At 32.4% G+C, this 18254-nt stretch overlaps 1 protein-coding gene across 1 annotated transcript in view; it reads right to left on the bottom strand.

Moving 5' to 3' along the window:
• Positions 1-14946, bottom strand: part of LOC128239396 (uncharacterized) — a 32302-nt gene extending 17356 nt beyond the window's left edge. Inside the window, exons 1-2 of the mRNA XM_052956020.1 lie at positions 14822-14946; positions 1725-1841 (exon numbers count right to left, since the gene is read on the bottom strand). Coding sequence (XP_052811980.1) covers positions 1725-1841; positions 14822-14874 — 170 coding nt within the window. The 5' untranslated portion in view covers positions 14875-14946. The remainder of the gene's footprint in view (positions 1-1724; positions 1842-14821) is intronic.
• Between the last annotated feature and the right edge of the window lie 3308 nt (positions 14947-18254).

The raw sequence follows: 18254 nt of genomic DNA, 5'->3' as shown, positions 1-18254 counted from the left end.
CGAATAGTCCATATGAAACATTTATACCGAGTGCTGGGATTTATAATGTGTATTAGATTACCTTTTTGCCCTATAAACATGTTAACAAACATGCGTATAGCCCAACTTATATTACCGTTTACATTTAAAAATACTATTAGACGACAGATTATCCTTCAAGATAAAGTAAAGGGAAGGATTACCTCCGTCATAAATGTGTTTTTCATCATGTTTCACACAATAATTGTTTTCCTTTAAACTTTGCTGCCTCATTTGAATGCAAAATTCATAATTTCAGTAAAAGCGTTCATGTTTTTGTATTGAGTTTTATCAGTGAGTTAACTTCTTTAAACTTCACTTTTGCCCCCCAAAAAACAACTTTTATTATGGGAATAGAACACTCAATCATTTTCTTTGTAGACAAGGACAAATGCTTAAACATAAAATCCCGGATAATGCTACAACAAATGCACTGTTAATCCCAAACTGCTTTCTTATTCGACCATTCACATATTCATTCAGTAAATGACAGCCGCTGTAAAAATATCTTTAAGTATTTAAGACGATAAATGAATTTTAACAACATCATGCTCACAGTATAATAATAAATTGATTATAATATTTTGGTTTTGAGTTTTCTGTCTTTAACGTTTACCCCCTGTGCCAATAAATGGGGTTTATATTTAAACTTTTGGCCACAGAACTTGTTTCTGTAGTTTTTCATATAAATATGCATACCCCTTCAATATCGCACCACTAATACATTTTACCAGTCTTGGTTATTTTTTCCAGCCGAATCATCGGCGAATGTTACGAATGTTCCTGGTACGATATTGCAGTGGTTACTGGTACGAAGTCACCGTAAATCAACGATAACCCATACCTTGCTATCAGATTAAGAACGGGAAAATCGATTAAGCATGAAATTGCTTGTAAAATGTATTCAAATATGAATTATTCACCAACAATTAAATTCATCCATCTCGGTTAAACTAACCTTTACGAGACTTAATCAGACTTATTTGCTCTACTTCTAAACACACATATTGACGTCATGTTCATTGTAGTGTGATAAGCGGATAATTAAATAATAAAATGATTTCAGCGATACTTTGTAAATTTTTCAGTTGCAAACATAGTTGAAATGACAAAAAAAACTGTTTGCTGAATACTGTTTTGCAAAGTAATGAAACATACTTTCCTATTAAATGTAGAACTATTTTGCACGCGTAAACAAAAATATTCATACATGGAGAGTGTTGATTTAAGATGTACATGCACCCCGGGTGTTTCTGTATTTATGTTCAATGGCTAACGGAGGTTTAACCCCGTCAAAAACATGTACAATTTGCAGGTCGGTATGCACGCGCTTAATTTGAGCAATGATTGACAAGCTTTTATAGTTTTCATTTCATGGTTCAATGGAGCCAAAAATATTTTAATCTCATCACTCCGGTAATGAAAGGAAGTTGTTCATTACACAAACAAACCTTCAAGCCCGTATAAACGTGAGTGATTATGATATGAACGTGAAGGTATAAAAATATGCACCAGCAGGTATAGTATCCACCTGCAGATTTATAGTGGTATCGCCAGTATGGATAGTACAAGTTTTCATACATTTTCTTACCTATGTATATTTGGTTACGCCTACTGTTTACCCAAGTATTGCTATATAACTGTATCTTGATCGATTCCTCCAGTTTTTTAATGCACAGTTTATAATTTGTAATGTTAAAACAAACCTGTATTTGGAACAGCGTTGCCAACCCATAAATCCACACGCGGTTGTGTAATGTTTACGGGATGAGCATTGGCTGCTGCATGTGACTGCTTTATCACATAACCCAGCTTCTGCTGGTCTACAAATATATAGATAATCGTTAACGCATGCGATAACATGACGTAAGCAATTTGATTTTACTGGTCAGTAACAAAAATATATTCAAAGTGAGACAACAGAACCACCAGACATGCACTAATGAATGGCATATATATGTATACATATAAGGCTCTTTCAAAACAAGTGTTTGTAACACGAATGCGGAGCAAAGTGTTTAAGCGACAAAAAGTGCAAGAACAATTAAATGAAGAATTATGTGCATGGTCAAACATGTGAAAAGCTTTGAACGGTCACCAGTGGACATCAACATATTTAAAACTGTTTTTGAGTCAAAATTCAACCGTTTTGCAAGTCGACAAATCCAAGTCTATAAACATTCTATGATTTTATTCCGAGAACAAAACAAAAGAAAATTAGTAAACATAAGATGATGAAGCCATGTCTATATGCCTTCTTTGCCCTCTTTTATCGAAAACAAAACAAAACAACAAGATGATAATGAAACACATTGCAGCATTGATGTTCAACTCATTCGGAGTAGTAATGTAGCAGAAGCATGAATAATGTTCAACTTTATTTTACAAACTGTGTACGGCATTGTGAAAATCTTAAACTTATACTAAGGATTGATAGCAGACTGAAAATATTTGACAATAAAAATGTACCATTGAGTACGATGTATATTTAATCTTTTTAACCTCAAGTTGTTTTCAAACTTGTTTAATTCAATACTCTGTATAATTAGTTACACGAAATGACATTCAATAAACCAAATCAGTTCTTTTCATGCTAGTAGCGTTTAAGAAGAAAGTTAATTAATAAAATGTAACAACACATTTTTGAATATATATTTTAATAACTTAAAAATGTTTTCCGATTATTTCCTGATAGAAGTGTATTATTTCAAAGGTGCTCGTTTACGTTTCAAAGCTATTTCTTCAACAGAATGTGTAAAATGTGAACCTAAGAAAAGTGTTTGACATAAAACATTTCGATCTGTAGATATTTATATTACCTTAGAAATCCGTTTAGCTTCTAATGATTTGAAATATGCTTGAAACACAATAATAACACATTTGATATTTATTTTCATTGCTTTAAGCAACCCATGAAATAAACGTCACAACTTGAATCATTTTTTAAAGTTGAACAAGGGTATGACTCTACAACTGATAAAACCAAAGCCACATTACCAATGCTACGAATTTGCATAGTTGTTTGTGGCAACTTTTACCATGTTCATTGTTTTCGATTTTTGACTGCTAAACCGTTCAGGTTAAGTCTAAATCACGCGTGTAGTTGGTGCTGTAACTACTACTCAGCAATAATTTTTAATCAGCCTACTTATAAGCCTATTAAGCTTTAAGTTCAGGTAAAGTAAAAGAGCATTATTATTCCAGCGGACTTTAGCGTTCTTTTTGAAATAACTTGTTAAACATTAACTGATACCAACTGAAGGTGCCTTTTAGTTTCCATTTTATTCTTATGTTTCCTCTATTAGTCATTAAATGAACTTGATTCAAAAAGGCATCAGTTCCAAAGGACAACTGCAAGAAACATTGACTTCTCTGAAACTCATGTTGACTTTTATACCCTTGCAACTATCAATGCAATACTCTTTTACAACGGAAAACGTTGTAATAAAATATTTGTGCATAATTTTAAAACGTATATCAATACGTATTTCGATATGTGTTGTGCAGTAAAATTGTTAGCCCCCTCCGTAAATTTACATTTTACCAACTGTTCAAAGGTTGTACCAAACAATCCTTAATAAACACCCCTAGTTTTATATATGATTTATGTAGTGTATTGTTTTGGGAGTTTTGTTTTGTTGTTTCATGTATCTGATTTGCGATTGTTTGTTTTTGTGTTCTATGTGATTAGCGTTGACCCTGTGCAATTAAACAGGGTTTATATTTAAATGTTCGACCATTGGACTTGTTTCTGTGGTTTTTCATATAAATGTAAAACATTTCATGCTATAGATATAAATTCCTTTAGCAATCAGTTTAGTTTCCTTTTGAAACAAAGGTGTTACACTGAACATTATATTTTGTTTTATCTCTTTTAAAGAAACAAGCTAACCATGAAGCAAACGCAAATATTTGTCTGACATTTTAAAGTTGAACAATGGCAAACTTCCATAACTATTGAAGTCAGAGTGTCATGGAAATATCGTGATCGTTTCACAAGTAATTGATATGGTTAAAGTGTTCGCCTAATGACATAACAACGAAACCAATGCTTTGACCTGAACTAGTTTACTTCAAAAACAAATCATGTAACAACCAGACCTTGTATTCCTGCACCAGAAATCTGTGACTTAGCTGATGTATATTGGACTGTGTTTTAAAGGGACAAAAAAGGTTGATGCAAAAATGCATTCTTAACCGTTTAACTTCAATGATCAAAATGAAAAACGTATCATTTGTGTACATATGAAAATTTACGCTATATTTTCGCGCTTTACTTAAAAAATGTAAAATGTAACTATTATTTGAAAAACAACATATGCAAATGCTGAAACATTTTTATCTTTACAAATCTTAAGATCCTTTCGTATTGGTGATAAGAGTCAAATTCCTTAAACCCGATAATGCATAATAATTACACTAAAAATGCATGAACTGATTATCTGCCCCTCCCTTTCGTTCAATTTGTTGAACATTGTCTATAACGTAAACTTAATTTTCACTGCAGTAGCTATGTTCAACTAAGATTATTTTACAGGCTGCTAATCAGTACGTCATTTTAAGCTGATGCCTTGGTGATGATTAACGTTTTAAAGTGTGTGAAAGTTCCTAAAGTGAAATTCGAAGTTATCAGTGTAAATACATGAGGCAACAACTTTGGTAAAATGCAATTATTTAAACTGACTTAAGCAAGCGGATGATCTCGGACAATCGGGATTCAATCATTTGACAAGGCCTGGTAAAACCCCTACCCAGAAAGTTGACGGCTGATTTACATGTTCATCCAAAAATACATATTTCATGTCAAAATAGAAAATATAATTGACTGCTCGGTTATTCTCGCTCTTAAATTTTGTGTTTCAAACATAACAATTTAATAATCGGGTTATATTGTGAAAAGGAACTTGCCGTAGTTGGAAGAAGACTTTGAAACTTGGCACACTTGCAGAAACAAATATGATTGAAAAAACATCAGTTTTTTAAACTGAATTTGGTTAAACCTATGTATAATGAGGACCAAGAAATTCCGATGGCCGTCATACATTTCTAATTGAATATTTTATATCTGTAAATATGGCATACATTTAAATAGGGATATATTACAATGTATATTTCTCATTTTCCGCAGTACCTAAAATAAAGATACTGCATTGAATTCGTTAAGGGAATGGCCATAAAATTTAAGGTTTCCTGTTAGAACCACGAACAAGTCCTTTATAAAGCTACACATGGGAAAAGTTTGCTTTGAATGGGCTGTATCGTTACCAAAATATAGAGTATCCGACACTGGAAATGCCAAATGCGAGAACCATATTGGTTTATTGGCTCTGAATGGGCTAAATGTTTGCCAACAGGTGGTCTATTAGGCACTGATAATGTTTGATGATAGCTTCGCATGAGCTTGTGTGGATTTAAAAGGCTGAATGGCTGGCTGCCAAAATGTGGTCACTTTTTGTGAGTCTTTATGTGAGCTGTACAGAAGTATGTTTGGTTCTGAATTGGGTTTATGGTAGCCAACATTATATGGTGTTTTTTTATACTATATGCATATGGGTGTTTAAGTCTCTGAATATGTATTATTTCTGGTACAACGTGTCTTTGTGACACTGGTAGGGCTTAATTAGAGCTGTTTGTTTGTTCTGCTCGGAATGGTTATCCTGGTTGCCAAGATGTTGTCCAGGTAGAACTAGTGATATTTATATGGAAAGCTACAGAAACAAGCTCAGTAGCCAAAGGTTTAAACATAAACCCCGTTTAATGACACAGGGTAAACGCCGAAGACATAGAACACAAAAACAACAACAACAAAGAGCACAAAACTGCACAAACAACACAGTGCATGTATAATTTATAAAAACTAGATTGTAAGGGACATTGAAACGGTCAGTAAAATATATTTACTGGGAATTTAAACCATTTTGCGTGCACAATCTCACTCTTATCCACTCTCAAAATAGGACTTTCTAAGATCTGGGTATGAATTTGGGGCTCTGGATGGGTTTTGTGGTTACCTAACCATGTTATTTTGCACTGAATGGCTTGTTTAAAGATGCGCATGTGTTTGGTTGAGTGCGCTTGAATTTGTTTGGATCCAAATGGGGCATATGATTGCTAAATTAAGAATTCAATCTACATTTTAGACAATAAAATTGCACATAGGCAACATGCGTTCACTACGCCCAGCCCATTCTTAATTGTTAATGGTCATGTCATCTAACTAGTATGTATTCTTTCTGGCACTGAAGAGGCTTAATTAGAAATTCACGATTTGTTTTACACCGATTGGGCTTTATATTTGCCCTAATGTGGTCAATTTGGCACTAAGGAGGCCTGATTAGACTTCACATGCGTTTGTAAGGCACTGAATGTTCTTTATTGTAGTCGCATTTAGATTTTGTTGTGAAACCTTTAAAAGGCTTGTGTAGACATTTCGTTGATTTCTCAGTTCACGCCACACGTTGGAAACGTTTGTCACTATTCAACGGGACTATGAACGAGTGAAAACGCTGTTACACATTTTAAAAGTAGGACTGAAACCAACGGATTTGCGTCTTCAATTGTTGTTATTGCCCTTTTTTATATTTTGCAATATTAATAATTTACGGTAATTATTCAAATCCATCGAATGCGCAACTTGTAATTTATTCAAAAACAATTATACGTGTACGGCATACAATGTTTTAATATTTTAAAACACGAGAATCAGATAATTCGACAGTACACATTATAGCGGGGCCAAAATACTCCACGTGACTGGGCTCTGTTTGAATCTACAAATTGTTATCAAAACAAATCATACAGCTGTATGGAGATGAGAAAATATGGAGATGAGAAAATACGCAAAAAAAGTAAAGAGGCTAGTAAAAAATATGCCAGATTATTTTTCTTTTTAGTTTTGCATCGTTTGCTCGCCTCGCCACTATTTATTCATATTGTTGTATTTTTGCTCCGCCTCTTTTCGAATTGTCCTTTCCTTTTTTTCGCAGCGTTAATAGTAAATTACAGAAATCAGCCACCATAAGGTAGAGTTGATAGCTAATCATGCCATTAAATAAAATTGCATGACTGCAAATTTGTCATAAATAATGAGATAAGCAGGAATAGAATATTCGTTACTTATATTTGAATTAATTTTGATTTGTGATGATTTGTTTGCCGGAGGTTATGACAAATGTAGTTGCCTCTAATATTTCGATCAAAGTTATAGCTAGAGCAATCATTAGTGTTCGTCCTTTAAGTTAATGCGCAATTACAAAGAGCGTTAAAGTAAATTTGAAAGACCGTCTAGTTCTTTTCAATTATTTGTATAGCTTGATGATTTTCAGATTATGAGGACATAACGATCACGCGATGTCGCAATTTATTATGTTTATCTTAACGCGTATCTAACAATAAGCAATGCATTTGTTAAACGCAAAAAATGTAATAGCGTGCACATTCTGTAAACAAATATGTGATAATGTAGCTCATTTGTTCAGTTATATTTAACAACTAGTCCTAGTGGGCATCACAATCAACACCCTTTGTACGAAAGAAAAACAAATTAACACAGAGAATCATATGATTTTTTTCAGTTTAAACAATAATATACGGATACATATACTAATCAACTTAAAACATGAAAAACACATATAAAACAGAAACAAACAAAAAACGTATTATATAAATGAGACAGTAGTTAAATCAATTTCATTTGCAAAATGTGTATAAAAACTACGGAAACAAGCACAGCAGTCAAAAGTTAAATCATAAACCCCCATTAATGGCACAGGATCAACGAAAAAGCCATAGAACACAAAAACAAACGATCACAAACAAGAAACATGGAATAAAAGCACAAAACTCCACAAACAACACAGTACATATATACTTTATAAAAACAACTAGAAGTGTTTATCAAGTATTGTTAGGTAGCGCTTTGGAACGGTCAGTACAATGAAAATTTACTGTTTTTTTTTAAACCAGTTTGTGTGCACAACCTGACTCTTATCCAAACAATCACGAATGAAGCAAAATCATTTGTGGTAAATCTTATCAGAGTATTCATTATTTTAAGGAAACTTAATAATAAAAAAATAAAATAATAGGTAAACACCAAGTACTTCTATGATTATGGATCCCGATTTTATCTGAAGACGATGGAATACAATTTAGAGTACCTAATGAAAGGAAAAATCAAAGATATGATACAGTCATTGTTTGAAACAAACGTTTAGATATATTAAAAATATTGAATTTACCAGTAATAATTTATCTAAGTAAAATATTTCTATTTTAAATGTTATGACAAAATGTTATGATTTCGTAGCAAGTAAAATGACATCCGTCATTTAATTCGAATCTTGTTAATTTATCGAACACTTCCCCAAAGTCGTAAATGTTATCACAAAGTCAACAATCGGCATGTCTCAATTAATACCGAAACCAAAATGATTTTAGCAGGTGATTTGCAAGGAAATCGACGCATGGTCATTGCCTTTGGTCGTATGACCATAGTCGTTTGTCACGTGGTGGCCATGGCCTCGGCCGATCAAACAAGGACGTTTCAGTTTTGTTTTTGGAAAAGTTTCAAATACATGGTCTCGTCGACTTGCAGAACATTTAAATTTACTCTATCACGAAAACAATTTGCAATATTTGATGTCCACAGGTTACCGTTGACAGCTATTCATATTATGTAACCAGGCTTATAATTCTGGACTTAATGTTCTAAGGCAGTATTACAGAAGCATTTTATTCTTATCCTTCAATCATTCAATAATGCCTTAAGTGTATTTATCTTTATTAAGAAATATTTTAAATGACATGTCCAGATATTTTTATCTTAAAACATTCCTTATATGCGACGATTTCTTCCTTATTATCTGCAAGTGAACCAAGTATCAAACGTTTGACAAACACTAATAGTAATCCCAGTAAGATGCTGTACTCTTATAAAAGCAGAAAAACAAGAGAAAAGGTAGGGGTTCAAATTATCATTGGCGAGGTTGGTCTACTGTCGTATGCTGCTCCTTAAATGTCCCGAACCATTCTTAGGCTTCCACAACACATATAAGACCAACGTTGTTTTAGAACTCCAAGATGGATTACGGCATGCCTTATGTACAGCCTTGAAACGCCCAATGGAACATATTCACAACCTGCAATCTCTCTTGATGATTATAATTAGTAGGACAACCTCAATTAATACTGCAGCACTCAAATCATGGAATTGGCTGTCTAGATTTAAAATATATATTTCAGGCATAAAAAACCTTTAAATCTTCTGTAATTACATTCATTCTGAAACAGTGTGTGTCTACAATTAAGTCAACTGCAATGGCCCCGTAAGTACTAAAACGTAAATATAAATATTTCGAGGTTTTATGTCGAAAAGAAATGCAAATATATATCAGATTTAATTGTTTACTCAAAAATTTATAAATCCATATATTTCAAAACGAACGGTACGTTTGTAAGTTACAAAATAGTAGAAAATATCGAAAATATGGATGTCAGATGCACTCATCATTTTCATTTCCTATCATTAGATATACAGTATTTGATTAATATAATTAATTGAAGCATTAACTTTATTGCCATAAGTTGGTTCATTTTTGTATATTTCCTGTCGGTTCCTCACGAAATCTATCGAATATTATTCCGCTTGCTTTCAAATTCACATTAACGTTGCAACCTTATGAATGTTTTTTTCCTTATATACAAATAGCTTTAACAAACCAGTATTACTGTGTCAAATTGTAAGAAGATACACTTTGTAAGGTAAAGTGTTACCTTACATTTGAATGTGCTTAACAAAATCACTCAGAACACGTTGAGAAATAATCTTATTTATTGAAAGAATTTGAAGAGTTTGAAGAGTATCAGATCTTTATCTGTTTCGACCTTTTTTCACCAAAAAAGAAGTCTATGTGAATACCCGATTTTGGATATAATTCAAAGAAAATATAATTAAAAAGGATTAACTATCTTACCAAATTAATTAAGGCATACTGGATCAATATCATTAGATCAATATGGAAAAGGTTTTCTCATATTCTTTATGAATATAAAGGTATTAAATATACACCAATAAGTTATAACAAAGTCCTTATTATTTTATAATTTGTTAATTGTATCAATTCAGTTTAACTTCAATATGATGCCACTTTTTATTTCATTTTTGAGTTGCATTTGACAATCCAGAGACCTTGTGTTTTGCCTTATTTAGTTTCAATCCTGAATATTTCCCTAATTCTACAATTATATCACTTGTAATTTAATTATGATTCTTGAGATAACAGTTGTGTCATATGCAAGCTGAGTAATTTTAATGTTTTCCTTGAATGTTCATAAGTTTCATTTTATCTTAACTATGCTACTTCAGCTACTATGATAAAAAACAATGCAGAATGATGACAGACTTGTCGTATACCACGATGTAGTGGACATAAATCGGAAATACATCATTTGTTTTCAATTCATGATGTTATGTTACAGCATAGTGTATTAAACCATTATAGAAATGAAGATTTGAATTCATATTTATATGAACTATCGAACAGGAAAAGTTACCTTCACTATCAGAGCCTTTTCATCTAAAATATAATTGCACCGTCCATATCGCATGAATTAGTGTTATCAAAGAAATCGTCTATTTGTATGAATCAAAACATATACATGTGTTTCTATTTTCAATGTATCTTTGTTGATATGTCATATGATGCAAAGTACAACATATTGTAGACGTTTTGCTCAAATCTTTGCCGCTGTTTTATAATCAATATCTGAAAGAGATAAAGGTCGCCAGTTAAATATTTTTGGATCCTCCTATTTATATAATGAGGAAAAAACGCTTTGTTTTGTGGCAATAGTTCACCTTTTATATGGCCGTGATTTAATGCAAAGACAATAATCTTTCCAGTTAATTGCCAACACGATTTCAAGTACTCTATTGAAAGACCGTCGGGTCCAAGACTTTTATTTGGTTTTATCATATTAGCTTTTTGTAGCTTCTTCATAAATAATTTCTCCCTCGCAATTGTCAGCTCATTTCAAATCTTAAGTACATTCTATGTCAACATTTGGTACATTATGATCATAAAGCCTATCATTTTTTAAGTCCAATGCGTACAAATCTTTATAGAATATGACTTCAGCATTAAGTATATCTTAAATTTAAATCATTATGTTTTTATTATGGCTGCCAAATATAACTTCCTGACTTTTGCGTGCTTTGTCAAGATTAAAGAAATATTTGGAATTAGTTTCCACCTTTTCAATGAAATCTACTTTAGATCCAATTTTGACGCCTCTGGCTTTATTTAAATAGATGTTATCTTTTTCTCCACCAAGTATTGTGACACGCGAGCATAATTCAGCTTCTGAATTTTCGTCATTTATTTCAATTAAGTTTTTGTAGATCTTTTTCACATTTATTTAAGTGATTATGGCTATTTATTAAAAACTGTTTTGAATTTTCAACCGTTCCATTTCTGATTTGTATTTAGCAGTGTTTACTATTTATTTCAGGTGTAATAGTTTGTTGAATATTTGTATCTAGAAGATAACACATTATTTTCAAGAAAGGAGATAATAATTTTACTATGTTTAAGAGGTTTGGGTGTCTGCTTTTCGAAACGTTCTAATACGGTCGCTAATGGCTAACGTGACATCATAGTCATCTCCTATGATCTTAACTCCTGAACTGGTTTCATGTACACAATTTGATTTTTTTGCAATACAAGTTATATCTTCCCTTTTTATTATTCGGAGCATATTAATTTACTTAAAGTTATGTATTATCAAATATGTCAATAAAAGTAAAATGTATACGCCCTCTGTAACGCACTCCTTGTCTAAACATATACTAGAAATTCATGACTTATCAAAAGTGCACAACCCTTACTATTCAATAGACAATAACTTTATCAATTCTCATTTACTGAATTTCTTTTAATATACTGCTTAATTTTGTTTGGAAAAACGTTCCTAGTAAAATATATGCTTTTTGAGTATTCACCCATCGGATTACTAGAGCGGCTGACTACTATATCTTTCACTGGACGTTAAGCGATATCAGATCAATACTGGTATGTGATTGTTGCATTTTATAAGGCTTAATTAAATGGTCTAAAAAGTAAGAGTTCAAAAATAAATTGATAAAATATATAATGAGCTCGAAGATACAATCTTATCAAAGTGATAATAAGTGCGAACATATCAGCTTTAAACAATAATGTATGTAAACAATAATTATACGTCGTAATAAAACATTATACAGTTGTTGCATGGGCAATTGTGTTACAGTCAAAACTGTTGTACCGAGGTGACGGCACCAGTTCAAAATGCCATCCCCGACACCGTAGGACAACAATTTTTTACTGTTACAAAAATGCCAATGCAATTACTGTTTTATAAACTAATTATATATTTTAATAACATTTTTCGTGCTTAACGAGTCTCTATTTCCCAGCAAATTGTTGAGATTAATATCGGAAACATCTTCAATTCACGTCATTATGTGTTTACGTCTGATATTGATTTGTTTAGGTCTGGTAATTATCCTGATCATATAGACGATTGAGCGCATAAAATTGATTCGGTTTTCTCCGTGAACCAAACAAAATTACAAAACTAATACCGGAAATTCAAGGATTAAAACGATTTGCAGTTTATTTCTAGAATAACAGTCAGACCCATCACGTGCCTATGACGTAACCTCACGCGCGGGTAACAGTTCATATTGTTTACCGGTCAACATAGTTTTAAAACAGAATGATGTTGAGTCCAATGGAAAACATTGTTATCATATCGAAAGCAAAATGTAAGAAATGCTACAGGAACCGTACATGTTATACATTCATAGACACAAGTATTAAAGTGAAATAAATCAATAATGTAAAGATAAAATGAATACAGTTTATGGAACAAAACAAAATAATTTCCTATTGGATGTGTTTTCGTAACAAAACACAAACAAATGAAGATATCAAATATCTGAATAACCTGATAAACCCTGTCAATAAAGCAATGTATGAAGATCCTTCAGACTTTGTAAATGCTTTAAATTAGTGTCAACTAGTTCTGTTTTATACAGTTTATAGTAAGCATTGAACGTAAATAAGCATTGTTACTCCGTGCAATAAATTGAAAATTACTTTACACTGTGCAACATTCACGTAGCTTTAGTTTACAATATATATATGTATATTAAGTTTTCTAAGTGAAATAAAACAATTTGTATATACATATATACAAACACATTTTTAATCATTTTTATATGAATGTCAACAAACTGAAATTGTTATACATAATTATCTTTCGACACCGACATGCCAGCCGAAGCAAAATGAAATATAGTATCTTAATGTTATGATTATAAAGCGTAATATGAACACATGATATTTTGTTATACATAGCCCTGCGCAGTATCAGTGATATTTTAATTTACAAAAGCATATATGCATTTGTAATTTAACCTTTATATATTTTAGTAAATATATATATATACACACAGAAACGTGTAAATATGCACGATTGAATCAAAGCGTTATCAACAGAAGTAGTCCATATCCCAGAGAAGCATTCAGGAAGCGCAGTTTATTGTTTTCTTCGTTTTTAAAAAAATGTTTCAAAGGTAAAACATGTTTTGGAGTTATAAAGAATTTGCCAAATATTTAACAAATGAAGCATTTTATCAGGCTAAGGATAAAAAAGGCATTGGCATTTTATCCGGAAAAGTGTGTTGACAATATGATTATGATTTTGTGTCAAAATGTACTGTGGTTTCTTGATATCTTTTCAACTAAAAAGATGAAAAAGTCGATAAAATTTATTCCCCGGTAACAAAATAAAGTTTTTTCAAAACATCTGCAATTGCAACAAAGCCCCAAAGCAATGTTGATTGTGTTGTGTTGACTATATTGACACTAAAATAAAATTCAATTTGTATTAGAACATTTCCGAAAAGAATGCTATTTGATTGCAAATCTGATTTCATTTAATTGCGCCTTATTACACCTAAACATGTTGCAACGGATGTATGTTTTATGCTTGCTTTAAAAGAACCTCAGAATAAAATAAACATATTATGTTTTGGTCCTTCGAACAATTATTTCACCGAGGAAGGCATTTTGTCCCATTTTGTAACCAGTTACAGCCTAAAAACGGCATACAATCTAATCACGAGACTTTGTTTGCCAGTAACTGAGTGGCGTATGGTATCTAAAGCCTTAAATAACCAATCGACATTAAACATTTTACCACTTTTCCTATAAATACTTTATTTATCAACGTTTCATCCACAATTATTAATTTAAATCATATGAGAAACGCATAGTATATAGGCATGTGGCCATTCAATTATATAATTGCAGGAGACTATTAACACATATCTTACCAAAGTCACAGTATAACGTACATTATACCATGATATGACTATATAATCTAGTACGTGAACAAGTAGGATGGGTCTTTTTTATGACATTTTGTGTACGTTGTAAACCCACTTGTATAGTTTTGCGATCACCAACAAAACACGCATACGCACAGGCCGGAAATCGGTCCTGTCTGTCCGATTTGCCTTGGTGAAAAGCGAGTTCGCTAGCTATTTAGCTAACCGGACAACTATCACTATCATACATATTCTGTTCTAACTATTATTACAATTCTTGTAATTACCAATCTATTATTTTATAATTAATTTTGGTGTTCATTTTTCTTATAGTGAGCTTGATATTACTATGTCTCATCAGAATCTGACATAATCTTATAAACAAAGTCATTCAGAACAGGGATAAAATAATATGTTTAAAAGTATTACCTGATTAATTTTAAGAAAACAATTACGATACACCAAATCCCATACAGCATCATCTTTGGAATTACAACTAGCCAACTCTCCTTTCTGTCTTTATAATGTAGACACTGATAATGATGTTTAATCAAATTCACCTACCGATATGGTAACACGATATGTTCGAGGATGTTAAATAGAAATAATATCGAAAGCATCATTGTAAACATTTGTAAAGACGGTATGGATTTAATGTCCTCCACTATCAATTAACTGGCAGTTTGTGGTTGATTTCTGTCATTTCTTTATTTCGGCGAGATATTATTTCATTTTTTTGCCTGTAGTGATGTCGTGAAAAAAAATCACAAAATTGCGCAGTTCTAATTACAATTATTAAATTTTGCTTGATGACACATGTAAATGTTATACAAAGGTGACACACGTTCGTCCAAAACGGACGACAAAATCAAAGATTGCGACCATCCGCCTTAATATTTTAAAGATAAACTGTCATAAATAAATATTTTTTATTAGATCTAAGTCAATTTAATATTTAAGTCTAATAACATGCTGTATAAATCTTTCAAACAAACCTCATATAATTTTTATATTTTTTGTTCTGTAGGATATGCATCTGTGTTCGCACGGCAAGCATTTTCTACTTAATGTAATTAAGTAAAAGCTTTTGTTCACTTCTTGAAGTTGATTATTTGTTCAAGATATCACATTAAACATGTAAATGTTATTTTAAACAATATGTAAGTTTCTTTTGTATTGAAAATGTGAAATTGAAATCGATTAGTCTTGAGCAATAGTGTCGATGAAAAATGATCATCCGGTACAAAGAAAGCATGGAAGAAGATTTGGCAAAATAAACAATAGATACTCGAAGTTGTGTCTCTTTAACTGCTGAGAAAATATTATCTCGCAAGAATGAAGCAAAACAGAAGAACATTTTAAAAATGATATAATAAGATTTGAGTTCTTGTCCTTATGCTTTGTTAAGGGCCAAGGTTTTAAATATATACTGCTGTGATATACAAATACATATCATCAAATGTCAAACAATATACTGTCGATGCACTGTGACACATCACTCCTGAAAATGGCCCTGCCAAAGGTTACTGAGGTCTTTTACCCGTTTTCAATGATCAAACAGTTTTTTATCTGTTTAAAGAATATGTTGAAGCACAAAGGTTCGAACATAACTGTGTTTGGTTTGATGAAAAGAACATCTTTTACGTGAATCAATGTAAATGTAAGCATTCGATTTGTCGGTAATGTGTATTATTCAGGCAACCCTATAGCGTTATTCAGCTTAATCTCACGTTCAGGCGAGAACTACAAACAATTTATAGTTTTTAGGGGCTACAGCATTACTTCGCCAGTGATGCTACCTTCTTTAAGTTAGGCCAGTGCTTTACCTGGTAGAATAATATCAACGAGTCTAAATTGTCAAGACGCTAACAGAGCAAAAATAATTCGGAACTTTTAGTTCAATAGATTCGAAGGTTGACAATTTTTGCGAACTTAATTGCCTTCTGGAACAATGACGTGATGCACCCAATGCTTCGTACCGGCAAATTTTGGGTTCTCAATGTCATATACACGAATGTTTACTAATTCGGAACTTCTCAAAAAGCCTGAACACGCTACCGAAACGCGCAAGTAATACGCTGACTTTTAATGTTTTCTTCCATGTACAATTTATAGTATAAGCTATTTAGAATACTAATATATATTTAATTGTAGCATACTCGTTCCGCTGACTCCAAAATGTTCACTACTTATTTAGAATTTGTAGGCGGTTCTAAACCAAACATTTTGGTTTGAATTAAAGATGCTAGATAAATAGCAACTGAAAGACTCTTAGCGGGTAAAGTGTCCCTTTTCCAAAAACAAATACACAACGCCCTGTTATGAAAATAATGTGAACACATTATGGGTTTTTTTGTCCGTGGTGAGTGCGCGTGACTTGCAAAGTAGGCCCGGGAGAAAGTTTACCCTCCACGCGCATACGTCAGGCATTTCGTAAATTTCTTCCTCATGAATCTGAAAAATAAAATAAAAAAACATCTTACAATTATCTTACTTGTATTACATAGCAGGCCTATTTACAATCATTAGTATAAACTAATTATCACATAACACGAAAATCAATGCTTCGCTATGTTTATGCATTGTAATAAATTGTAATATCATTAACAATCAAGCATGAGCCTCTATTTATATGCAATATAATGTAAAGCAATTCTACTGAACCACACTTGCGATACCACAGTGACAAGAGTATTTATTGCGGCGATCCCGCCTCCCAGCAATACTGCAATTTAATATCAAAAACATCTCATTCCTGGGAGACTATTCACTGTGCAGGACATATTTACAAACCCTAGAAAACACAGTTATTTCTCTTGATAACCTTGATTAATAATCAGCCTTTCCACTCTCCGATCTAGGTATCCCCTCAATTTCTAGTGAAATAGATTTTGCCATGCAAACCTGGAAAATACTGTACGCAACATCATGTATTTCCCTTTTCATGGAACCTTCAAGATCAATTGATCGGACACATTAATTATCAGTTTACCATTTAATCCTTTGGTGCCCTACAATATGTACATGCGGCAACAACATTCTGTACACTGCAACTATCTCCCGCCATGTAGACGATTTTATTCTCTCTTCATTCCACCAGCCCCCTTGCGAAACCCCATTTACAGAGCAATCCTCGTGCCTTGCATTACCAATGTCACAAGCATCTGAATACACGTTTGTACATGTTTTGGACTGCTCACTTTTTTATTCATAAATGCTTGGTTTTGATTCAAAAATAACGACTGTTCTTTGCTCTCATCGCTCAAAAAATGTAAAAATCCCAATGGCGAGCATCTAAAATGTGTGCAAATAAATATCTCGTCATTATGCCAGAACTCTTCCCAATAACGACTGCGCTCGAAATCAACTGTCGTTATACTGGCTGCTTTTCCTACTGGAACACAAAGCTTTTTATTAGCCGAAACAATCAACCCTCCAAAAGTTGAATATGCTTAAGTCAATGTACGGATTGGTATAAAAATTGTATTTTGCAAAGTATCAAGATCAAAGCTTAAAATATCCATACTTTAGACTGAGACCCAGACACATTTTGTCGCATTTTGGAATGAAGCCGGACTTCAAAAAAGACAGACTTAATGTGAGAACTCGATTTCAAAACAATGTCATAAAAACATATGTGCTCGAACAACTAAGACCATCGTCTAGAAAAAGTACAACATGCAAGCCTTCTCCGCGTCATTTCTAAATCAAAGGACGACATATCTTGCTTAATAAATAACAAGGGGGAAAATTCGAATGGCAAAACCACAATCTATATTATACAGGATTTCCCCCCTTGTCATACCATGACAACCGTAAATACTTTGTATGAGGCTCGTAGATCTGCAGAAAATGATAACCT

Source organism: Mya arenaria, chromosome 6, assembly GCF_026914265.1.
Source record: "Mya arenaria isolate MELC-2E11 chromosome 6, ASM2691426v1".
NCBI lineage: Eukaryota > Metazoa > Mollusca > Bivalvia > Myida > Myidae > Mya > Mya arenaria.
Note: the sequence above shows the minus strand (reverse complement) of the source record. Positions and strands in the feature narration are given on the sequence as shown.